This window comes from Alligator mississippiensis, chromosome 14, assembly GCF_030867095.1.
Source record: "Alligator mississippiensis isolate rAllMis1 chromosome 14, rAllMis1, whole genome shotgun sequence".
In the NCBI taxonomy this organism is placed as follows: Eukaryota; Metazoa; Chordata; order Crocodylia; family Alligatoridae; genus Alligator; species Alligator mississippiensis.
The window spans coordinates 43,704,762-43,724,894 of NC_081837.1; the positions used below are offsets into that span (position 1 = coordinate 43,704,762).

The 20,133-nt window shown below is 54.2% G+C and overlaps 1 protein-coding gene across 2 annotated transcripts; it reads left to right on the plus strand.

Moving 5' to 3' along the window:
- The first annotated feature begins 760 nt into the window (after window positions 1-760).
- On the plus strand, window positions 761-19,301 carry LOC132244891 (11-beta-hydroxysteroid dehydrogenase 1-like). 2 transcript variants are annotated; one of them, XM_059717620.1, is made up of 8 exons: window positions 761-792; window positions 1,316-1,397; window positions 13,957-14,131; window positions 15,105-15,235; window positions 16,083-16,194; window positions 16,649-16,834; window positions 17,892-18,035; window positions 18,995-19,301. In XM_059717620.1, the coding sequence occupies exons 1-8, from the start codon at window positions 776-778 to the stop codon at window positions 19,213-19,215; spliced, it is 1,068 nt and encodes a 355-aa protein (XP_059573603.1). In that variant the 5' UTR covers window positions 761-775; the 3' UTR covers window positions 19,216-19,301. The 2 variants fall into 2 exon arrangements, with proteins under 2 accessions (XP_059573603.1, XP_059573604.1); XM_059717621.1 differs by lacking the exon at window positions 15,105-15,235 and having other exon boundaries at window positions 13,957-14,127.
- Window positions 19,302-20,133: the final 832 nt, after the last annotated feature.

Sequence of the window (20,133 nt, forward strand, 5' to 3'; positions counted from 1 at the left end):
CTGGAGCGCGGGGCGCCGGGCCGGGGAGGGGACGGGGACGGGGATGGGGCGGCCGGGCCGGGCTGTGCCTCCGCCGGGGCTGACTCGCTCCACGTCTCCCCCCGCAGGAGCCCGGCCTTAGTGACCTTCCTGTAACTCAGGTCCAGGTCTCTGCTCCTCTGTTCTGCTGCTCCTGGCACTAGGAGATGCCCCCCGCACCCTGTAAACAGGGCTGCACCCCCACCCGCTCTGACCGTGGGGGAGGAGGCCTCCTTTAGCCCTTTCGGCTGTGTGGCTTCTGTGGTGGCAGACCTAAGTCGTGGCCCTTCTGTCTTGTCTGGCCCTTCTGTCCACGGGGCAGCTTTGACCCCTGATGGAGACCTCCTGGGGCACTTGTCAGCTGTCATTCAGGGCTTTGCAGGTTGTCTCCGGGCTTCATGCCCCAGCTGCCAGCTGTGTGCGGGGAGCACTGCCCTGTAAGCAGGGTTTTCGGTGTTTGTGGTCACTGTTCATGGTGCCGCCCTAGCAGTTCTGTGCAGAGTCCTTGCCCTTTGCACTCTCCTTCTGGCTGGCCCAGATGTCGGCAGCCGAGCCCGCAGATATCTGCACTTCCCCATTTCCATCGACAGAGGACAGATCAGCAGCAGATTCATGTAAGACAGGGAGCCAGGTTATTACCCACAGACCCATCCTGCAAGGTGGTCAGCGTCTGTCTCTGCTTAGTATAGGCCCTGGCAGGAGAAGCAGGAAAGATGACACACAAGCAGGCATTAGCTGCCAAGGAGGGAAGAAAGCCATGCTAGCCCAGGAAAAGTAAGGGAGTTTCGATGTGGTGACTCTTTTTTATTTTATTTTGTGTTTTTAATTTTATTCCGTCACTGAGCCCTAGACCTTGGAATCGGTGGGCCCCAGAAAGTTGGGTTCCTGACACTTCCTTCTAAACAGGATTTGTGTCTTAGCTTCTGATGGTGTCATACACGGATAGGTTTTAGGTGGAGTAGTCAGGATCCTGTAAACGAGAGTTATGTCGTCTCCCACTTCCTTTTCCAAGGCAGGGAGCTCTTTAGTACAGTGAGCATTGTGAGCTTGCCGCCACTCAGGTCCAAGTTTGTTCCTTCTGCAAGTGGCCATCTGTTCCTTCCCCTGCTCACTGCTGGTATCTGGGGTTTCATTACATCCCCCCATGCAGTGTGGGCACTTGGAACCTTTTTCGGGTCCTTTGAGAGCTCTGACTTACTCTGAGAGTAAAAGAGGGAGAGAAGTTGGGGCCTGTAGTCTCGTCCTCTGACGTGGTGACTTAAATCCAGTGTCTGTCTGTTTTTTAAACCCCCAAAAGGAGAAGCAGACAAGCCTGCAGATGGGCAGGCGTTAACCACAAAGGAGGGAAGAAACCCCTGCCCGCCCAGCAGGAGGGAAAGGTAAGGGAGTTTGGACACGGTGTCTGTCCTCTGCAAGTTGCATCCCCAAGTTGTCGACCTTGTGATTAGCGCCTTGTGGAAGGTGGGAGCCCTGGGGCAGGCGCACACACAGGATTTGTGTCTTAGGTCCTGCTGTTGTCATAAGTGGGTAAGTGCTAGGGTGGTACTCATCCTCTTTTAGTAAACCGGAGGTATGTCACATCCCCCTTGTTTTTAAAGGACACCAAGCTCGAGAGTACGATGGGCACTGGGAGATACTTTTTACTCTATTTTTCCTGAGTTGTGGGATTCGTTGCCAGCCAGCTCCAGTTCTGTTTTGTGTACTCATGCAGGTCCCTGAAGGGCAGGTGGAGAAGAAGGAACAGAAGCAAGAGAAGAAAGCTCGGGAACAACAAGTGTGGGTTGGGGTGGGCAGGAGGAAGGGGAATGTTTAACGTCTGCTTACAGAAGTACAGATCGGGACTGTTGAGTGCTTCATAGAATCTTAGAAGTCGGGTCGGAAGGGACCTTGTAGATCTTCAAGTCCGACCCCCTGCCTCGGCAGGAGGGAAACTAGGCTCAAATGACCCCAGCCAGGTAGGCATCAAGCCGCTTCTGAAAGACCCCCAGAGTAGGAGCCAGCACCACTTCCCTTCGCATTTGGTTCCAGATCCTAGCCGCCCTGACTGGGAAGTAGTTCCTACGGATGTCTAATCTAAACCTACCCTCCAACAACTTGTGGCCGTTATTCCTTGTTATCCCGGGGGGCGCTAGGGGAAACAAGGTCTCCCCAAACTCTTCTGGTCCCCCCTAGTGAGTTTATAGATGGTCACCAGGTCCCCCCTCAGCCTTCTCTTGTGAAGGCTGAACAGGTTCAGGTCCCGTAGCCTCTCCTCGTAGGGTGTGCCCTGCTGTCCCCGATCATGCGGGTGGCCTTCCTCTGGACCCTCTCAATGTTGTCCACATCCCTCTTGAAGTGGGGTGCCCAGAACTGGACACAGTACTCCAGCTGTGGCCTGACCAGTGTCGCGTAGAGGGAGAGGATCACCCCCTTGGCCCTACTTGAGATGCATCTGTGAATGCACGATAGGGTCCGGTTAGCCCTGCCAACTGTGACCTCGTATTGTCGGCCCATGTTCATCTTGGAGTCAATGCCTCACCAATTCCCTTCTGTGCCCCCGTGATGCACTTATAGGCAGCCACAAGGTCACCTCTCAACCTCCTCTTGCGGAGGCTGAAGAGGTCTAGGTGCCCTAGTCTCTCCTCATAGGGCTTGGTCTGCAGGCCCTTAACCATACGAGTGGCCCTTCTCTGGACCCTCTCCAGGTTATCCACATCCCTCTTGAAGTGCAGCGCCCAAAATTGCACGCAGTACTCCAACTGCGGTCTGACCAGCGCCTGGTAGAGGGGAAGTATCACCTCCTTGGTTCTGTTCGTCATGCATCTGCTGATGCACGATAAAGTGCCATTGGCTTTTCTGATGACTTTGTCAAACTGACACTAGGACTCCAAGATCCCTTTCCGCTTCTGTGCCACCAAGCAGGTCATTTTCTAGGCAGTAGGTATGCTGGACATTTTTCGTCCCTAGGTGCAGCACTTTGCATTTCTCCTTGTTGAATTGCACTCTGTTGTTTTCCGCCTATATGTCCAACCTGTCCAGGTCTGCTTGTAGTTGTTCCCTGCCCCCCGCCGTGTCCACATCTCCCCACAGTTTTGTGTCATCTGCAGACTTGGACAGAGTACACTTCACTCCCTTGTCCAAGTCGCTGATGAAGACATTGAAGAGTATTGGTCCTAGGACCGAGCCCTGCGGGACTCTGCTGCCCACACCTTTCCAGGTCGAGACCGACCCATCCACCACGACTCTCTGGGTGCGACCCTCTAGCCAATTTGCTACCCACCGGACTGTGTAGTCATCCAAGTCACAGCCTCTTAACTTGTTCACCAGTATGGGGTGGGATACCGTATCAAAGGCCTTCCTGAAGTCTAAGTAAATAACGTCAACCCCTACTCCTGCATCCAGGTGTTTTGTAACCTGGTCATAAAAAGAGACTAGATTAGTCAGGCATGATTTACCTGCTACGAACCCGTGCTGGTTTCCCCTCAGCATAGTTTGTCCTGCCGGGCTCTCGCAAATGTGAGCCTTGATAATTTTTTCAAAGACTTTGCCAAGGATGGAGGTGACACTGACTGGCCTATAGTTGCCCAGGTCCTCCTTCCTCCCCTTCTTGAAAATGGGGACCACATTGGCCCTTTTCAGTCCTCCAGGACCTGGCCCGTGCGCCATGAGTGTTGAAATATTCCCACCAGTGGCTGCGCAATGACGTCAGCCTGTGCCTTCAGTACCCTCGGATGGAGCTCATCCGGGCCTGCCGACTTAAACGCATCCAGTTCCTCCGAGTGCCTCTGCACCATCTCAGGGTCTACGCTTGGTAGTCTGGAGCCCTGCTGCTGCCTCTCTACAATCCCAGTGAGAGCCTTGTCTTGCCCCTCGCTTAGAAACACAGGCAAAGAACTCATTGAGGAGTCCAGCCTTGTCCCCCCTGTCCGTCACCAGTTGCTTCTGCCCATTGAGTAGAGGTCCTATTCCACCCTGGGCCTTCCTTTGACTCCCTATCCTTTTACTCCCTCTCTATATCTAAAGAACAATTTTTTGTTAACCTTAACTTGGGATGCCATCCTCAGCTCCATGGTAGCTTTGGCGTGTCTAACTGCCTCCCTACAAGCGTGAGCAGAGGAGGTATACTCCTCTTTAGTAATCTTTCCCCATTTCCACTTTTTATATGCCCCCCTTTTAGCCCGTAGACTGCTCTGGATTTCTCTGGTCAGCCAAGGAAGCCTCTTGGCCCCTTTCCCCCTTTTTCCTTGCATCAGGATCGTCTCCCTCTGTGTCCGAAGGATCATTTCCTTAAGGCACAGGCACTCTTCCTGGGCTCCCAACTCTTTAAAACTCTTAAACAGGTTGGTCTGGCATGACCTGCCCTTAATGAAACCATGCTGGTTGCCCTTGAGCATCATCCCCGATGCCAACCCGTCACAGATGTGCTCCTTGATGATCTTCTCAAAGAGTTTCCCCAGGATTGAGGTAAGACTGAAGGGCCTATAGTTGCCCGGGTCCTCCCTCCTCCCTTTCTTAAAGATGGGGACCACACTGGCTATCTTCCAGTCATCTGGCACCTGGCCGAGCACCACGAGCGCTCATAAAGCCGTGCCAAGGGCCCTGCAATAACCCCAGCTAGCTCCCTCAACACCCTGGGGTGGAGAGCATCTGAACCTGCTGGTCTGAACACGTCCAGCCCCTCCAGAAGCACTCTAACCCGGTCCTCCTCAACCTTAGGTCTTGAGGCATTCCCCTTGAATTCATCTTGAAACATGGTGGGGTAGTCCCAGTCCCTGCACAAGAAAACAGAGGTGAAGAATTTGTTAAAGAGGTCTGCCTTCTCCTCTGGCGTAACCACCAGATTGCCCGGCGCATCTTGCAGGGGCCCCACGTTTCCTGGTGCCTTCTTCATCCTCCCTATATATTTGAAAAAGGACTTTTTATTATCTTTGATCTTGGACGCTAGTCCTAGCTCTATGTCCGCCTTAGCTTTCCTAACAGCCCCCCTACAGGCCCGAGCAGTGGAGGTATACTCTTCTTTGGAGATAGCCCCCCGATTCCACCAGGTGTACGCCGCCTTTTTGGCAACCAGGCATTCCCGGACGTCCTTGGTGAGCCAGGGAAACTTTCGGGTACTTGCCTTGATTCTTGTTGGGATTGTCACCCCTTGGGCCCTGAGTATCGTCTCCTTAAGGAACGAGCACACATCTTGGGCACTGAGTTCCCCTGCCCTCGAGAACCCCAGCGCCTCTCCCACCCATCTCCTCAACTCGCTGAAGATGGCCCTCTTGAAGTCTAGGGCTACCGCCTTGCTGCAGGCCCTTGTCACCCTGCGCTGGGTGATGAATTCCAGCAAGCGATGATCGCTCCAGGTGGTCAAGGACCTGGAGCCCTCTTACCAGATCATCGCCTGTGGCCAGGACCAGGTCCAACAGGGCATTTCCTCTGATGGGACTGTGCACCTCCTGGGTTAAGCGGAGGTCCTGTATCTTGGCCAGGAACCTCCTGGATCAGTCCGACCTGGCTGACTGCTCCTCCCAGCAGATGTCGAGGTATAGATCACCCATGATAACTACATCCCTTGCCTTAAGTGCCTCTGCAAGCTGGCCTGAGAATTCCTGGTCCAGCTCCTCCCCTTGGTTGGGGGGTCTGTAGTAGACCCCCACCATTAAATCCCCCCCCACGACCCCCTTGTGTCTTGACCCAGAGCACTTCAGCTTGCCCCTCGTCCGACCCCATTTTGCTGGCAGAAGATGTGTATTGCTCTCTGACATAGAGCGCCACACCCCCTCCCTGCCTTCCTTTCTCTATCCCGCCTGTAGAGCCTATAGCCCCTAATGCTCACTGCCCAGTCGTGGGATGAATACCACCACACCACGCCACGCTTCTCTACACTTTGAAACGCCCATTGGGAGCAAGCAGCCGCACGCTTCAAGTTGCACCGTGCACTTGGTCTTGCATTGGCCCCGATTGTGTGGAAGGAGGTTGAGGCTTTGTGCTAGTTGTGCAGTTTGATATGCACCAGGCAAGGGTTTTGCAGGTTGTTTGGTTTGTCTAGTTAAGCAATGGATCAGAATAGATGTGACTGAAGGCAGTGTGTAGGGTTGTTGAGCAGTTTTCGGTGTTAGTGTAGAAATGCAGGTTTGTGCTCCATTCTGTTTGTGGTTTGGCTGTAGCTTGCTTAGGCTGTAGCTTGTGAGGACAGTCCTTTGTCCAAACGATCATAAAGGTAGTTGGCGTGGCTAACATCAAATCAGTAGGAACAGGTAGGCCTAAGATGTGCACAGTCGCACAATGAATGGTCTACAAAACTGCACCTCGTGGCTGGGGCTTTTCTATGCTGAGATTTGGCCGTGGGCCTTTCCACGGGCCAGGCCCCAGGGAGGGTATGTGGGCAGGTGGCCTTCCCTGCGTCCCCACGTATCCGCGCTCTGCAGGACACAGCTGTCCAGCTCCCCGAGGGCTGCTCCCCAGCCCCAGGTCTCCCTGAGAGCCAGGGGGCCGGGCACGGTGCTGCGAAGCCAGGCTTGGGGTCCAGACTCCTTTGTGGCTGGAGGCCTCCGAGCCTCGCTTCTTTGCACCCCTTGGCTGGGGTCGCACAGGAGCTGGGACATCGCAGTGGTCCCTGCTGAGCAGCGGGAGAAGACCCTTCCCCGCAGCCCAGGGGGGACGTGCAGTGGAGCTCTGCTTTTTCTGGGCAGGTCCCATGTCCGGAAACAAAGCCAGATCCCGGCCTCCAGCCCGATGTCTCTGGACTCGAGCGCGGGCAGCTGGAAGAAGTCCTTTCCGACATGGCAAATATGAAGGCCCTTGGCCCGCAGTGTCTGGGCAAGCGCCGCTGGGGAAAGCAAGAGTGAAAGCCAGGTCCAGAGGACCCTGGCCCTGTGTGGAGTCAAAGCCACAGGCCCTGTCTGACAGCACGGGGCCTTGGCCACCAGGCCATGAGGCAGGCGGGGGCGATGGCCTTCCCAGGGCTCCCCTTGTAGTGGGGCCAGTGCGGGTCTGCAGGGAAAGAGTCAAGGGGCCCAGAAGTGAGGCCTGAAACCAGCCACGTCTTGTGGTGCACAGTGCAGGGTGTTTCCCTGGGGGTGCTGAGGATCAGCGTTCAGGTCCCATCTTTTTCCCTTTTGTGGGGAGTCACCTCCCTCTTTCAATGGAGGGGCCTGGGCGGTGCGTGTCAAAGGGACCAGGCCCGGAACATTTTTCAGCCTTCCCCAGTAGTCTGGAGGTAAGGGTGTTACCCTAGGTGGCAAAGGTGGTGGGTTCAAGCCCCACTGTGGCTGGAGCCCTCGGGCCTGCCAGTGGTTGGTGAGTCCCTGGTGCCTGTGGCCGGGTGCAGGCACAGGAGGTCAAGCAGGGCTGTGGCCCAAGTGTGGGGAGGCTGGGGTGGGGGGTGAGTGGGGGAGCAGGAGGAAGAGAAGGGGGGGGGAGGAGGAAGAAAAAGAAAAGAGGAGGCCCTGAAAAAAGGAAAGAGAACTTCTTTTCAAGTGCAAAAAAACTTCTTTTAAGCCTTTTTTTCTTTTCTTTTCCTCCTTCTCCTCTCTGCCTCACATCTCCCTCCTTGCACCCTCCCAACCTCCTCCCATCTACCTACCCCCCCCATCCCATCCTCCCCCCCACCTTACACCACCCCATCGCAGCTTACTTACCGTCCAACAACCCTTCACCACCTCTTTGTGAGCACCAGGCCACAGGCACCAGGGAACCAAGGACTCACTGCCCAACCAAGGGCATGACAGCTCCAGCTTAGGTGGGGCTTGAACCCACCACCTTTGCCACCTAGGGTAGCACCCTTACCTCCAGACTACTGGGGAAGGCTAAAAGATGTTCCGGGCCTGGTCCCTTTGACACGCACCGCCCAGGCCCCTCCATTGAAAGAGGAAGGTGACTCCTCACAAAAGTGTGGGGAGACCTGGACGTGCACCCCTGCACTGGCTGCTGTGATGGGCTACATCGCACTCGTGGGCTGCCCTCTCCTCTCCTCTCCTCTCCTCTCCCCCCACCCTGGGCAGGTTCCCTCTTGTCTGCTGCTCCCTAAAACCTGCAGCAACAACCAGCGCAGCCCATGTGCACCCGGGCCCTGAGCCCGGCTGGGGCTACAAGAGGGGCTCCCAGGGCAGGCGGCCGCCCCGCGCTCACCCGCTCCGCTGTGTCCCGGGGTAGACAGTGATGTACCGGGGCACGGCCACCCTCTGCACATTCACCGCCCCCGAAACAGCTGCCGGGTGCAAGGGCCCCGCGCTACAGCCCAGCCCTGCCCAGCCCAGGGTTTGCCTTCTCCGGACTCCGCACCCTCCTGCCTCGGGGCCTCCCCGGCCCCCGGCTCGTCTCCCCCGGGGGCAGTAACACAGCTCGTGCTCGGAGCCAGGCTTTTGGCGAACGAGCCTCTCGCCCCGGTGCTGCCCCGGCCTGGGCACGAGGCGATGGCCCGCCGGCCCGCCTCGCCCCGCACGAGCTGCCCCTGCCCTGCCCGCCCGGCTCCCGCACCAAGGGCAGCCCCGGCGGCGGGCGGGCGGGACGAGCTTGCTCGTTGCAGCCGTGCAGGGCAGGAGCCCAGCGCCGCCCGGGGCGGCAGCACCTCGCCCCGGCCGGGCTGGGCCGGGCTCCCCGCGCTCCCCCGCACCAAGCGCAGCCCCGGGGCAGCCCGCGCCCGTCCAGCAAGGCAGCAGCCGGAACATGCGCAGTAAAACCCAGCCCCGCCCAGGGCTTGGACCCGGGGCTGCGATTGGTGCTGAGCCCTGGCCGAGCAGCCGCGATTGGAGGCCGGGGCGGGGGGCGGGGCCTGGCTGAAGGGCCGGAGCAGCCTTCCCCGAAGGCGAGCGAGCTGCCCCGGGGCTGCGCTTGGTGCGGGGGAGCGCGGGGAGCCCGGCCCAGCCCGGCCGGGGCGAGGTGCTGCCGCCCCGGGTCCTGCCCTGCACGGCTGCAACGAGCCAGCTCGTCCCGCCCGCCCGCCGCCGGGGCTGTCCTTGGTGCGGGAGCCGGGCGGGCAGGGCAGGGCAGGGCAGGGGCAGCTCGTGCGGGGCGAGGCGGGCCGGCGGGCCATCGCCTCGTGCCCAGGCCGGGGCAGCACCGGGGCGAGAGGCTCCCTGGGGAGACGAGCCGGGGGCCGGGGAGGCCCCGAGGCAGGAGGGTGCGGAGTCAGGAGAAAGGAAACCCTGGGCTGGGCTGGGCTGTAGCGCGGGGCCCTTGCACCCGGCAGCTGTTTCGGGAGCGGTGAATGTGCAGAGAGTGGCCGTGCCCCGGTACATCACTGTCTACCCCGGGACACAGCGGAGCGGGAGAGCCCTGAGAGCCCCTCTTGTAGCCCCCAGCCGGGCTCAGGGCCGGGGTGCACATGGGCTGCGCTGGTTGTTGCTGCAGGTTTTAGCAGCAGGAGCCGCCTCGTTGCAGGGAGCGGCGGAAAAGAGGGGCCCTGCCCAGGCAGGGGGGAGAGGAGAGGAGAGGGCAGCCCCCGGGTGCTATGTAGCCCACCGCAGCAACCAGTGCAGGGGTGCACAGTGCAGGTGACAGGTCAAGGGGCCAAGAGGAGAGGGTTTAGCAGAGCTGGCTGGTGGTGCACAGTGGTGGAGCGCTACTGTGGGTTTGTCTGACCCTTTTAAGCCTCGGGGCAGGTGCACAATGCCTATTTGCTTGTAGGGCAGGCGGCGAGGCAGGTCAAGAGACTCGCGGGAAGAGGTTGTGTCAGGCTGGCCTATTAGCAGGGTGGTTCGGGACACTGCCGCTGGTGGCAGGGGCTGTGGGTTCAAGTCCCTACAAGGCTTGAGTCCTCTAGCCCCAACTAGTATGCAACCGACTTCCCCTCCGGCGCTTGCCTAACAGCTGGTGCTCAGAGGTGATCATGATTGAAAGCCGGAGGGGACTTGGAGCTGTAGCCCAATTGGATACGTCCCGAACCACCCGGTGTCTGCCGGGTTTTTTTTTTTGGCCTGGTTTTGAGGTGCAGGGGTAGAAAAAGCAAAAAAAAATTTCAGGGTGCAAAAACATATTTCCCACTTCTTTCTCCCACCCCATCACAGCACAGCTTCCCACCACCCACACACCCTTCTTGTGTATTCAGCCACAGTAGGGCTTGAACCCACCACCTTTGCCACCGAGGGTAGTACCCTTACCTCCAGACTACTGGGGAAGGCTGAAAAATGTTCCGGGCCTGGTCCCTTTGACACGCAACGCCCAGGCCCTCCATTGAAAAGAGGAAGGCAACTCCCCACAAAAGGGGGAAAAGATGGGACCTGAACCCAGACCCTCAGCATACACTAGGAAAAGCCCGGCACTGTGCTCCACAGGACCTAGCTAGGTAAGATTCTCACTTCTGGACCCCTCGACTCTTTCCCTGTGGACCCACGCTGGCTCCACTACAAGGGGAGCCCCGGGAAACCTGCTGCACCTGCCTGCCTCGTGGCCCAATGGCCAAGGCCCTGTGTTTTCAGGCAGGGCCTGTGGGTTTGACACTACACAGGGCCAGCGTCCTCTGGGCCTGGCTTTCACTCTTGCTTTCCCCAGTGGCACTAACCCAGCCGCTGCAGTTCAAGAGCCATCATATTTGCCATGCCAGAGAGGTGACACTTCCAGCCGCCCATGCTCGAGTCCGGAGACGTCGGGAGGTCTGCCTTTGTTTCCGAGCACGGGAGCTGCCTGGAAAAAGCGGAGCCGTGCAGCACATCCCCCTGGGCTGTGGGAAAGGGTCTTCTCCGGTTGCTCAGCAGGGACGGCTGTGGGGTCCCAGCTCCTGTGCAACCCCAGCCAAGGGGTGCAGAGAAGCGGGGCTCCAGCCACAAGGGAGTCTGGACCCCCAGCCCGCGCTTCGCAGCACTGTGCCTCGGCCCCCTGGCTCTTGTGGAGACCTGGGGCTGGGGGGCAGCAGCAGCCTCGGGCTGTCCTCAGGGAGCTGGACAGCCGTGTCCTGCTAAGCGCGGATACATGGGACCCAGGGAAGGCTGCCTGCCCACATACCCTCCCTGGGGCCTGGTTCAGACCCCTGGTCCTGGGGCCCCAAAAGGCAAAGGGCCACGAGCCGGGCGGCCACCAGACAAAACCCGGACCAGCGCCCCAGGGCGGCTGTCCTCGTACAGGGGTCACCGCGCTGCGCCCAGGACACCGCTCACCGCCACAACGAGCTTGCGCGTGCGAAGGCGCACAGGAGCGGCGCGAGGGGCAGGCCAGCGGCCCCCGCTGTGGGACGCCCTCCTCCGCCCTGCGATGGGGCAGAGCCGTGCTCCGGCCGGGGGGGCCTCTGAGCCCGGGGACCGGTGCCCCCTGCTCCCAGGACTGCACACGAGCTCCTCTGCCCTCCTGGCAGGGCCCTGCCCCGTGCTGCATCACGGCCCGCCTGCAGCCCCCTCCTCCAGCCCCGTCCCAGGCAGGAGCCTGCTTTCCTGGGCATGGCCCCTCTGCCCCGCCCTGGGCCTGCCCCCGAGAGCCCGGGACTCGTGCCGGGAGCCGGGACCTCCCTCTCGGGGCGGGGGACCCCCGGGACCTGCTGCACTGCAGACCCGCCGGCTCCGGGGGTGCTTGCCCCGGGCACAGGCAGGGCTCGCCGGGCTCAGTGGGGGGAGCTCCCTGCCCTGCCCCGCACCAGGTGCCCCTGCCCTGCCCTGCCCTCCCGCCCGGCACTGCCCGCACCCCGGGGCGGCAGCACCTCGCTCGGGGCTGGGACGAGCTCCCGGCGCCGCGTGGGGGTCAGGCGGCTCCTCCCGGCCTCCCCCGCAGGAGCCGCGGCCCCGGGGCAGCCACCGCGGCGTGCAGGAAACGCGGCTCAGTGCTGCCCTCCCGTGGTGCGCTCTCAGCACGGCAGCCACGAGGAGCGGCGCCGCGGAAGGGATACGACCACGCTGTTCGGTGCTGCCCTCCTGTGGTCGCGTCGGCGCATTGCCGCAGCCCGTGACGGCGGGGAAGGCGCTGTGCTCAGAGCCGCCCTCCTGTGGCCGCGCCGGGCATTGCGGACCCGGGGCCCCGCGAGGTGCCGCCGCCCCGGGGTGCGGGCAGTGCCGGGCGGCAGGGCAGGGCAGGGCAGGGGCATCTCGTGCGGGACAGGGCAGGGGGCTTGGCTGCATTGCGGGCGCAATGGAGCCAAGTGCCGGCGAGCCCTGCCTGTGCCCGGGGCAAGCACCCCCGGAGCCGGCGGGTCTGCAGCGCAGCAGGGTGCCAACTATCCAACTATCATCCATCCAACCGGGTGTCCACCCCGCTCTCGCCGCTTTTCCACACTTTTCCCACACAAAGTTGCTAAGTCGCTGCACGCAATCCCCGCCGGCCGGCTCTTCCACCCGCAGGTCCCAAGTCAGCACGCCGCTTCCCGCAGACAGCGCCGTGCCCCACACACGGTTCCACGCCGCGTCCCCACGGGAGCGCACAACACCGCCACTTTTCACACCAAAACCACCCTATTTCCACACGCCATGACTGAATCCCACACACGTCCCCAGACTCCCACCCAGGACCACGAAAACGTCCCCGAATCACCACGGAGACAGCACACAGTCTTGCCCGTGAAAAGAAGTCACCCTCCCACCACACACTTGGCATCTCACCACACCATTTTCCACACAAGTATCACCATATTGCCACCGACACTTGCAAGAGAAGTTGGGCGACAAAAGCAACAATCAAGTTTCCCACAGAAATATCATTTCCCCCCAAAAGTGCCCAACTGACCTCAAATAATCACCACAGTTGTCCTCACCAAACACTCACCACAGTCCCACACAGCTACCAAAGCATCCCACTGTTTTCCAGCTGAGAAGAGGTGGTTTCTGAGGATTACTTTCTGGTTAGAGATCGTGTTTAGTGAAGCGTTAGTGTTTGCATTCTTCAAGCTCTCTCCACGCCAGCACGGGAGTCTCCTCGCGCCCTCCCTGCTGCTCCCCCCGGTCCCCCGGCCTGCGATTCAGATTGATTTCCTCTGCCCCCGTCCCTAATACAGTGCACCAGAACGCTCTCTTCTCCTTTCAGCCCTTCCGTAGAAAATCCTTAGCAGAAAACCTACAGTACCATTTCCCAGGGAGGGGTCACTCTGTCTCACTCACACATGCCCCCTTTCTTAGTAATGACAAGGTGGGAAATATTAAAGGACTACAAGATGCATCTCACTTATCTGCTTGCTCACTCTACCACTGTCTTCCTTCATGGCCTTTATGCCTAGGCAGTGGACTCGGCGAGTGCATCTACACAAGATGCTAAAAGCACAGTAGACTAATTCTACTGCACGTTAGCGCGTCACGGCAAAAGCCGTGCTAATGCACAATAGAATTAGTTTATTGTGCATTAGCATCACGTAAAAGATGTATACTGGCACTACTGTGCAGTAGTGCTAATTATGGCTCATTAAGTTAGCACCTGTTATTACAGATATTAAACTTGGTGTGCTAATGAATGTACAGACCTGTCCGTTGCCCAGTATTACACAAATAACCAGCAATGCCAGGGACTGTGGTGCCTGTGTTGCAAACACCAACGTTCAATTGGAGTTGTATAGTATCCAAGCAGCTGAGATTTCTCAATGCATTTATCCCCCAGCTCCCCCAAGCACTAGGGAAGTATTACCTGCATTGTGCAGCTGAGAAAACAAAAGCATAGAAAGAGCAAATGCCCTCCCCAAATGCTTCCTCAGCCTGACAAAGGGTATTTATACCTGAAAGCTTGCTAAGAATTTTTCCCAGTATTGGAGTTGGTCTAATAAAAGATACCAGATTCACCCAAAAAACCTTGTCTGCCCTCCCCACAAAAGTTTGTAAGAAAACTGGGAACTGCACCCACATCTGCAGAGTCCAAGGACATGACTACCTCTCTTTCAACATGCTCAGAGGGCGCAGCTCCAACCACAGCATGAATAGTATGCAAAGGGTGGCATAAAGTCCAAATGGCACTCTTGCTTTGGTTAATGTGTGCTAAACTGGACAAATAGCTAAGCACGGATTTGAAAGGTGATTGTAATCAAGCCACTAAAGAAAAGGAAACCATTTTGAAATCTGCCCTTTCTTGCAGCCCGTGTTCAAGGACGTTTATACCTGCCAGGATTGCGTGGGTCACACGGGAAGCGTTTCTCTCTCTCACGTTCACGTCTGCAGTGGCATGGGTCTGCTACTGAAGAGTCTTTTTCCCCTGATGGGATTGGTGCTGGCCATCTACTTTTACTCAGCAAAGCAGGAGTTTAAAGTAGGTAAGTTATTCAAATAAGCATGTACTTTCAAACCAGGGCAAGGTGTTATGCATTATTATGAGTCTCTTCTAAAATACCACAGTTGCACGAGGATTTTGAATTCCTGCCCACGGCCCTTCAAAATAAAGTGACTCTAGGAATAGGACTGTTGAGAAGCTAATGTTTTCTCTAATTTAAAAAAAAATGGCATAGCATATTTGAGTGCAAGTATGGAGAGACATTGTTATCATCCAAGAAGGCATAAGAGGATGATATTTAGGACTGGCAAGGACTTTCAAAGCCACGAATTTGAAATAATGCTTTATATATATCTATATATCTATATCTATATATAGATATAGATATATAGATATATATTAAAGTTTCCGTTAGTCCTTTAGTTAATGCTACAACTATTACAAAAAAACAGATAGACCTTGACAAAACACTCAGCAAAACCTAACTTAACCACAAAATATAAAACGTCTCGTCTGCATTTGAATCAAGATGGAGGTGAACTACACAGTTCAGCTCTGGATCTAAACATCTCCAAGCCCAAAGTTGCCCCAGCTACCTAGATTTTCCACTGCACTCATCATCATGATAGGCGCCAGCATAAATGAATACAACTCCTTTGGAAATCAACGGAGGGAAATCGTGATCGCACACAGTGACCTAAGGGTTGGCTGTCGAGTTTGAATCCAAACCCCCACAGTGTGGTGGGACGCTGCGATTTTGCCCTACTCAGAGCTCTTCAGAGGTAGTAGGCTCCATAGGGGAGAAGTTGTGCATTGCAATACTGTGGTAGTTATATGTGTAGTGCCCACTGCTCCCTTGGTCACGTCTTCTCTTGGAAACAAAGCGGGCAGGATAGGTTGGCCAGTTTGGGCCAGGAAGAGTTAGTTTCAATGGTTCTTGGGCACAGGTGTTCCTGGATGGGGAAGGGGAGGGACATAATTGTGATACGCATCATTCTCTGTCCACGGCTCTTCAGAGATGCTAAAAGGAAAGCGAGTGATTGTCACTGGAGCAAGCAGTGGAATTGGAGAGCAAATGGCCTACCACCTGGCACGCATGGGATCTCATATTTTGATCACGGCACGGACAGAAGACAAGCTACAGAAAGTGAGTGGAAGCTGAGCGCTTGCAGCATGCTCAGACACCACTGGGATGGGCATATGACATTAAACATGGGCCACAGATAGGATTACACATTTGGGATAGCAGATCAAACATATATGGGTGCTCAGACCCATACATGCATGCACAATGTATGGAGACAGAATAATGGCCCTTAGTTGAGGCTACACCATATTTTCCAACATACACGTGTTTCTGTTTTGTTTTGATCTTGTTTTTTCCAGTGCCCACCCCACCAATCTTGTGACTGTCCTCGCAGATCCCTGCATCTTCCTTAGAGGTGTTTGGTGCTGCGCCACCACAACAAACCAAACACTGGACGAAATGGATGCCAGCCTGAGCCTGTCTGCCAACTTGTATTCCCACCACCCCTAATATTACACCCACACTGAGCCAGACCATTCTTTCCTAAATACAGTTTCTCATGCATTGCCTTTGCCCAAAGGAAATTATTCCTAGAAATTCTTGAGTTTATTCAGACACATTATTTTTCAGATAAGAGATTCTGACAAAAAAAAACCCCTATTTAATTCTTCTTGTTACCGGTCTTTACCGGGTAATCCAATTAATTGTGCTTCAACAAAGAAGCTCACGCTCACCTTCAGTTCTGATCTTTCAAATGATGCATTTGTCACGTTCCTTTTCCCATAGAGAGAAAAATTCATTTCTGTGCTTGCTGTACTTCCAGAAAGCAGAATCAAAGGCAGAACCATGGGATAAGCATTGTTGTGGTGCAGCCCCTTGCAGCCAGAGTACCTACACCAGCAACTTATTTCCCTATGAAGCCGCACATGGGAATCCCTCTCTAAAACGCTCCATTTGTTTGTGTTAGGTTTCCACGCAGTGTCGAGAGCTGGGTGCAGCGTCCATACACTATGTGAGTGGCAGCATGGAGAACATGGCATTTGCACAGGAGGTGGTGAAGGAGGCGGAGAAATTGTGGGGTATGTTAAGAATTGGCTGCCTGGAATATAGCAGCTCTGTAAGGCAGTGTCACGTGCTAGCAACGGATCTCCATCTCAGTTTTACTAACCAAAGACCAGGTCATGAGCTTCCCAGGTGAAGAACCACTGAACCTATATGCTGCAATGCTGTTACCTCCCACAGCCACATTTAATTAATACTTTACTCATAAGAACATACTAAATAATGTCAAGGATATTATTTAGAAACAATGTAGACATATGATCTGTTGGTATGTTGACTAGATATGTTTTTCATTTATATTAAATGGGGAGGCTGTTTCATTTTGTGAGTGCTTTTTAAGATACATCTCATCAGTGGTTTGGATAGACAAGACTGAGTGGGGCCTGGACAAAAAAAATGCCATACGGTCAATCCAGAATGCCTTCACTCTATAACAGGTAACACTACAGAGCCCCCAATCTTGTCTTTTAGGAGGCCTAGACATGCTGATCCTCAATCACATTGGCAGCTCATACTTTGGCTACTTCAAGGGAGACACTGAGCACCTGCGAAAGCTCCTGGAGATTAATGTTCTCAGCTATGTGACCATGACCGTCTCTGCCTTGCCGATGCTGAAGGAGAGCAGGGGCAGCATCGTTGCAGTTTCTTCCTTGGCAGGTAAGCAGGACCCAGGCTAGAGACCCTTAATGCTAGTCAGTGTCCAAATCTTTCCTTCGACTTAGACCCTGCCACTGTCTAAAGAAGCTTGGTTTGAAAACACTCTGCAAAAGGGAAGATAAAGGGTCTCCTGAGAAACTAGGTAATGTGACTGCAGCTCTGGATTCACTATGTTGCTTACTGAATGCCAAATACAAGTCTTCCCGATTTATATACTGATTCCCCTTCTGCTGGCACCAGTACCCCACCATACACTTTCAGGGCAGCTTCCCAGTGGAGAAGCGATGTACTATTGGGGCATCCATCATTCCCCCTCCCCAGCAAACCCTCACCCTGAAGTGACACGGTCAGGGACAGGCCGCATGCAAAGCCACCTCTTCTCCCCAGGATCTCAGTCCAACACAAATTACTGTTTTCCAGAAAACTTCTACCTCGATCATGGCCCAAGGCAGATGGTGAATTTCCCTGATGCTCCTACAAGTCCTGCTGACTTGAAGCTTCCCTGTCACAAAAGTCTGCCTAACTAAAACCAAACACCAATCATTTCCTTCCCACAGTGAAAACGCAAAGCAAAGCAAAAATAAAATGAAGTAAAATATGACTCCTCGCAAACTATCCACGTAGCAATGCCTGCCACAAGGAGACAGGATGTTACTTGTTCGCCGTACATGGTGCACAGGTGCAGACTAGTGAGTTTGCATGTGGAACAGCTAGACAGATTTGATTCAAGGTTCTCACTAGCCCCAAGTGAGTTCTGCCAATCATACAGAATTTATGCGGAAAAAAACCTTTTGATCCCCACCTACTGTCCTGTGTTGTGTTTAGGCTACACGTTACAGGAAATTTTCATTGGGAATATTTTGGAGGAGTTTTTGAAATAAAAATGTTATAGTGATTTTAGTGTTATCCTTCAGCCTGCTGAGGTTCTAGGATTAGTTGGCGCAAGTCAACATTTTACATCTACTGAAAAGAAAGTCAAAGTGAAAATGGCATGACTCTGCGTCTGTGAACTGAAGGATTTCAGTCACATCAAGCTAACCATTGCGTGTCTCTCTAGGGAAAGTTGGGATCCCGTTTACCGTTCCCTACTCTACAACTAAGTTTGCCTTGGATGGGTTTTTCAGCTCCTTGAGGCAGATGCTGGTTGTTGAGAATGCCAATGTTTCCATCACGCTCTGTGTCCTGGGCTACATCAATACTGGTAAGGCAGGCACTATTATGTAGACCTTGCTGGGTAGCATCTCTGCATGCATGCACTCGCACACTCCCTCTACAGTTGGCCATAAAAAATCACTTCAATGCAAAAAGTGGAAAACAATTAGCGCTCAAATCTGTCAATATTTTCAATCAATGAATAGTTTTGCTTTTGTTTTGTTTTGTTTGTAATGAAACACTGCTTTTCTCTTTCTTTTCTTGAACTAAAACAGCCTCCTTCCTTGAAAAATAATCACTGCTCTCTGGACATTTTCACAAAGTTTAACCCCTCCTGAAGATTTGTAGCTTGAGCTTTGAGAGGAAAGAACTACTAGCATTTCACTCAATATACCTGCTGCATTCCTTGCAAATGTTCACTCTCTCTCAAAATTACATTGCTGATATAACAATCACAAGACAAAATTAGCTCGCTGTGGCCTCTTTCATGACTTCATGCTCAGTTACTGTGTTTTACAACAGCCGGTACAGATTGAACTTACATTAACAGACATTTTCTTAAAAGTCTCATTTTTTAAATGGACTTAAATACTTAGGAAGACTGAAACTTGGGCTACTGCAGTGCTTTAAAACACTTTTGAAAATGGGAAAAGGGTGTCTAAATGCCTTTAAAATATGGCTCCTACTTCCAAAAAAGGGGAATCGGGTCCCTGAATACCTTTAAGAATTTACCTGTGGAGTTTTTGTTTGTTTAATTTACCCGATGCTTTGGCCCAAGTAACTAAATAATACAGCTGCCTACTCAAAAAAGCATCCCTCCCTTTTTAATATAAACTTCAAGTTTCTTCCTCTTCTTCCTCCTTCTCCTCCTTCTTCAGCACCTCTAGTAAGGCATTATTTTCCACAATAAGATGCAATTTCAAACGCTTCTGAAATCATAGAGCATTAGATTCCACAGGCAATGCACATGCCTGATAACATTTTTCTTGCTTCTATCCCCCACTCCAGACACAGCTATGAAAACAGTGTCCCATGTGTTACGTAACAAACCTGCACCAAAAGAAGAGTGTGCTCTGGAGATTATCAAGAGTGGAGCGCTGCGTCAACGAGAACTGCATTATCCCTACATCTCTGTGACAATTCCCCTCTTATTAAGAGATTGGGCCCCGGACTTCCTGGATTCTCTCACAAGAAATAACATGGACATAGAAAAAGTCAAAAGAACATAGCTGGTAATATGTATCAGGGCCTAATTAGGAAGCGACTAATGGCATGAGCACAGAGGTAAATACAGTTATTTTCTGGTCAGTGAAAAGAGCATTTCTGGTGGGATTTTCCAACGTGCCTCAGTGACTTCAACAAAGCAAGCTCCTAGCGCAGCTCCTGCTCTAAGCATGCCAGCACGTGCCCTCGTAGACCCCAGCATCATCCCCATGCAACTGCACCCGCATACAGACATATTCACGTGGCTGGGCAGTCAGCCCCTGCATAGGCTTAACGCATGTGCCCGCAAGCTCACGGGCTGCTGCGTAGTCATGTCCTTAGAAGTTAGAAATGCCTCTGACTTTCCAAGTGACTTAGGCACCTACACCACTGAGACAATACTGACTACTCTCAACTCTTCCTCCCACCCGCCTTCATTTCCTCTCTGGAGATGAGGCTTCCTTAAAGCAGCAAAATCATTTCCCTGGCTGAGAGGGCACAACTAACAGTGGATGGGTTTGGATCTCCTCTTGGAAGGAGGAGGTGGCCATTGCCCGCTCCAAAGCATTGCAGCCCCCAACATGCCTCCTGCTCTTCCAACAGCCCTCATGATTTTTAGTACTAAATCTCTAGGCTCCTGATCACACAGAGTCCCAAGAAGAGCCACTAAGTAAGACATCTATTTTCAACATGTTAGGAAAACCCAAGATGAACTCCCTTTAACATAGGGCCTGGTTCTCCTCTTCCTCTGTTCCAGCGAGAGCAGAACCAGGCCCCACAGCATCCTTTCCTACTGAACTGATACCATTATTACTACTTGCTTCCACCGAGGCAACGCATAGGTGCCCTCAACAGGGACTGGGCTGTATTTTGCTTAGCTTTATATACTTACCCAAAGTGACCTCTTGCAAGAGCTAATAGCATTGCTTAATGCAGATAATAGC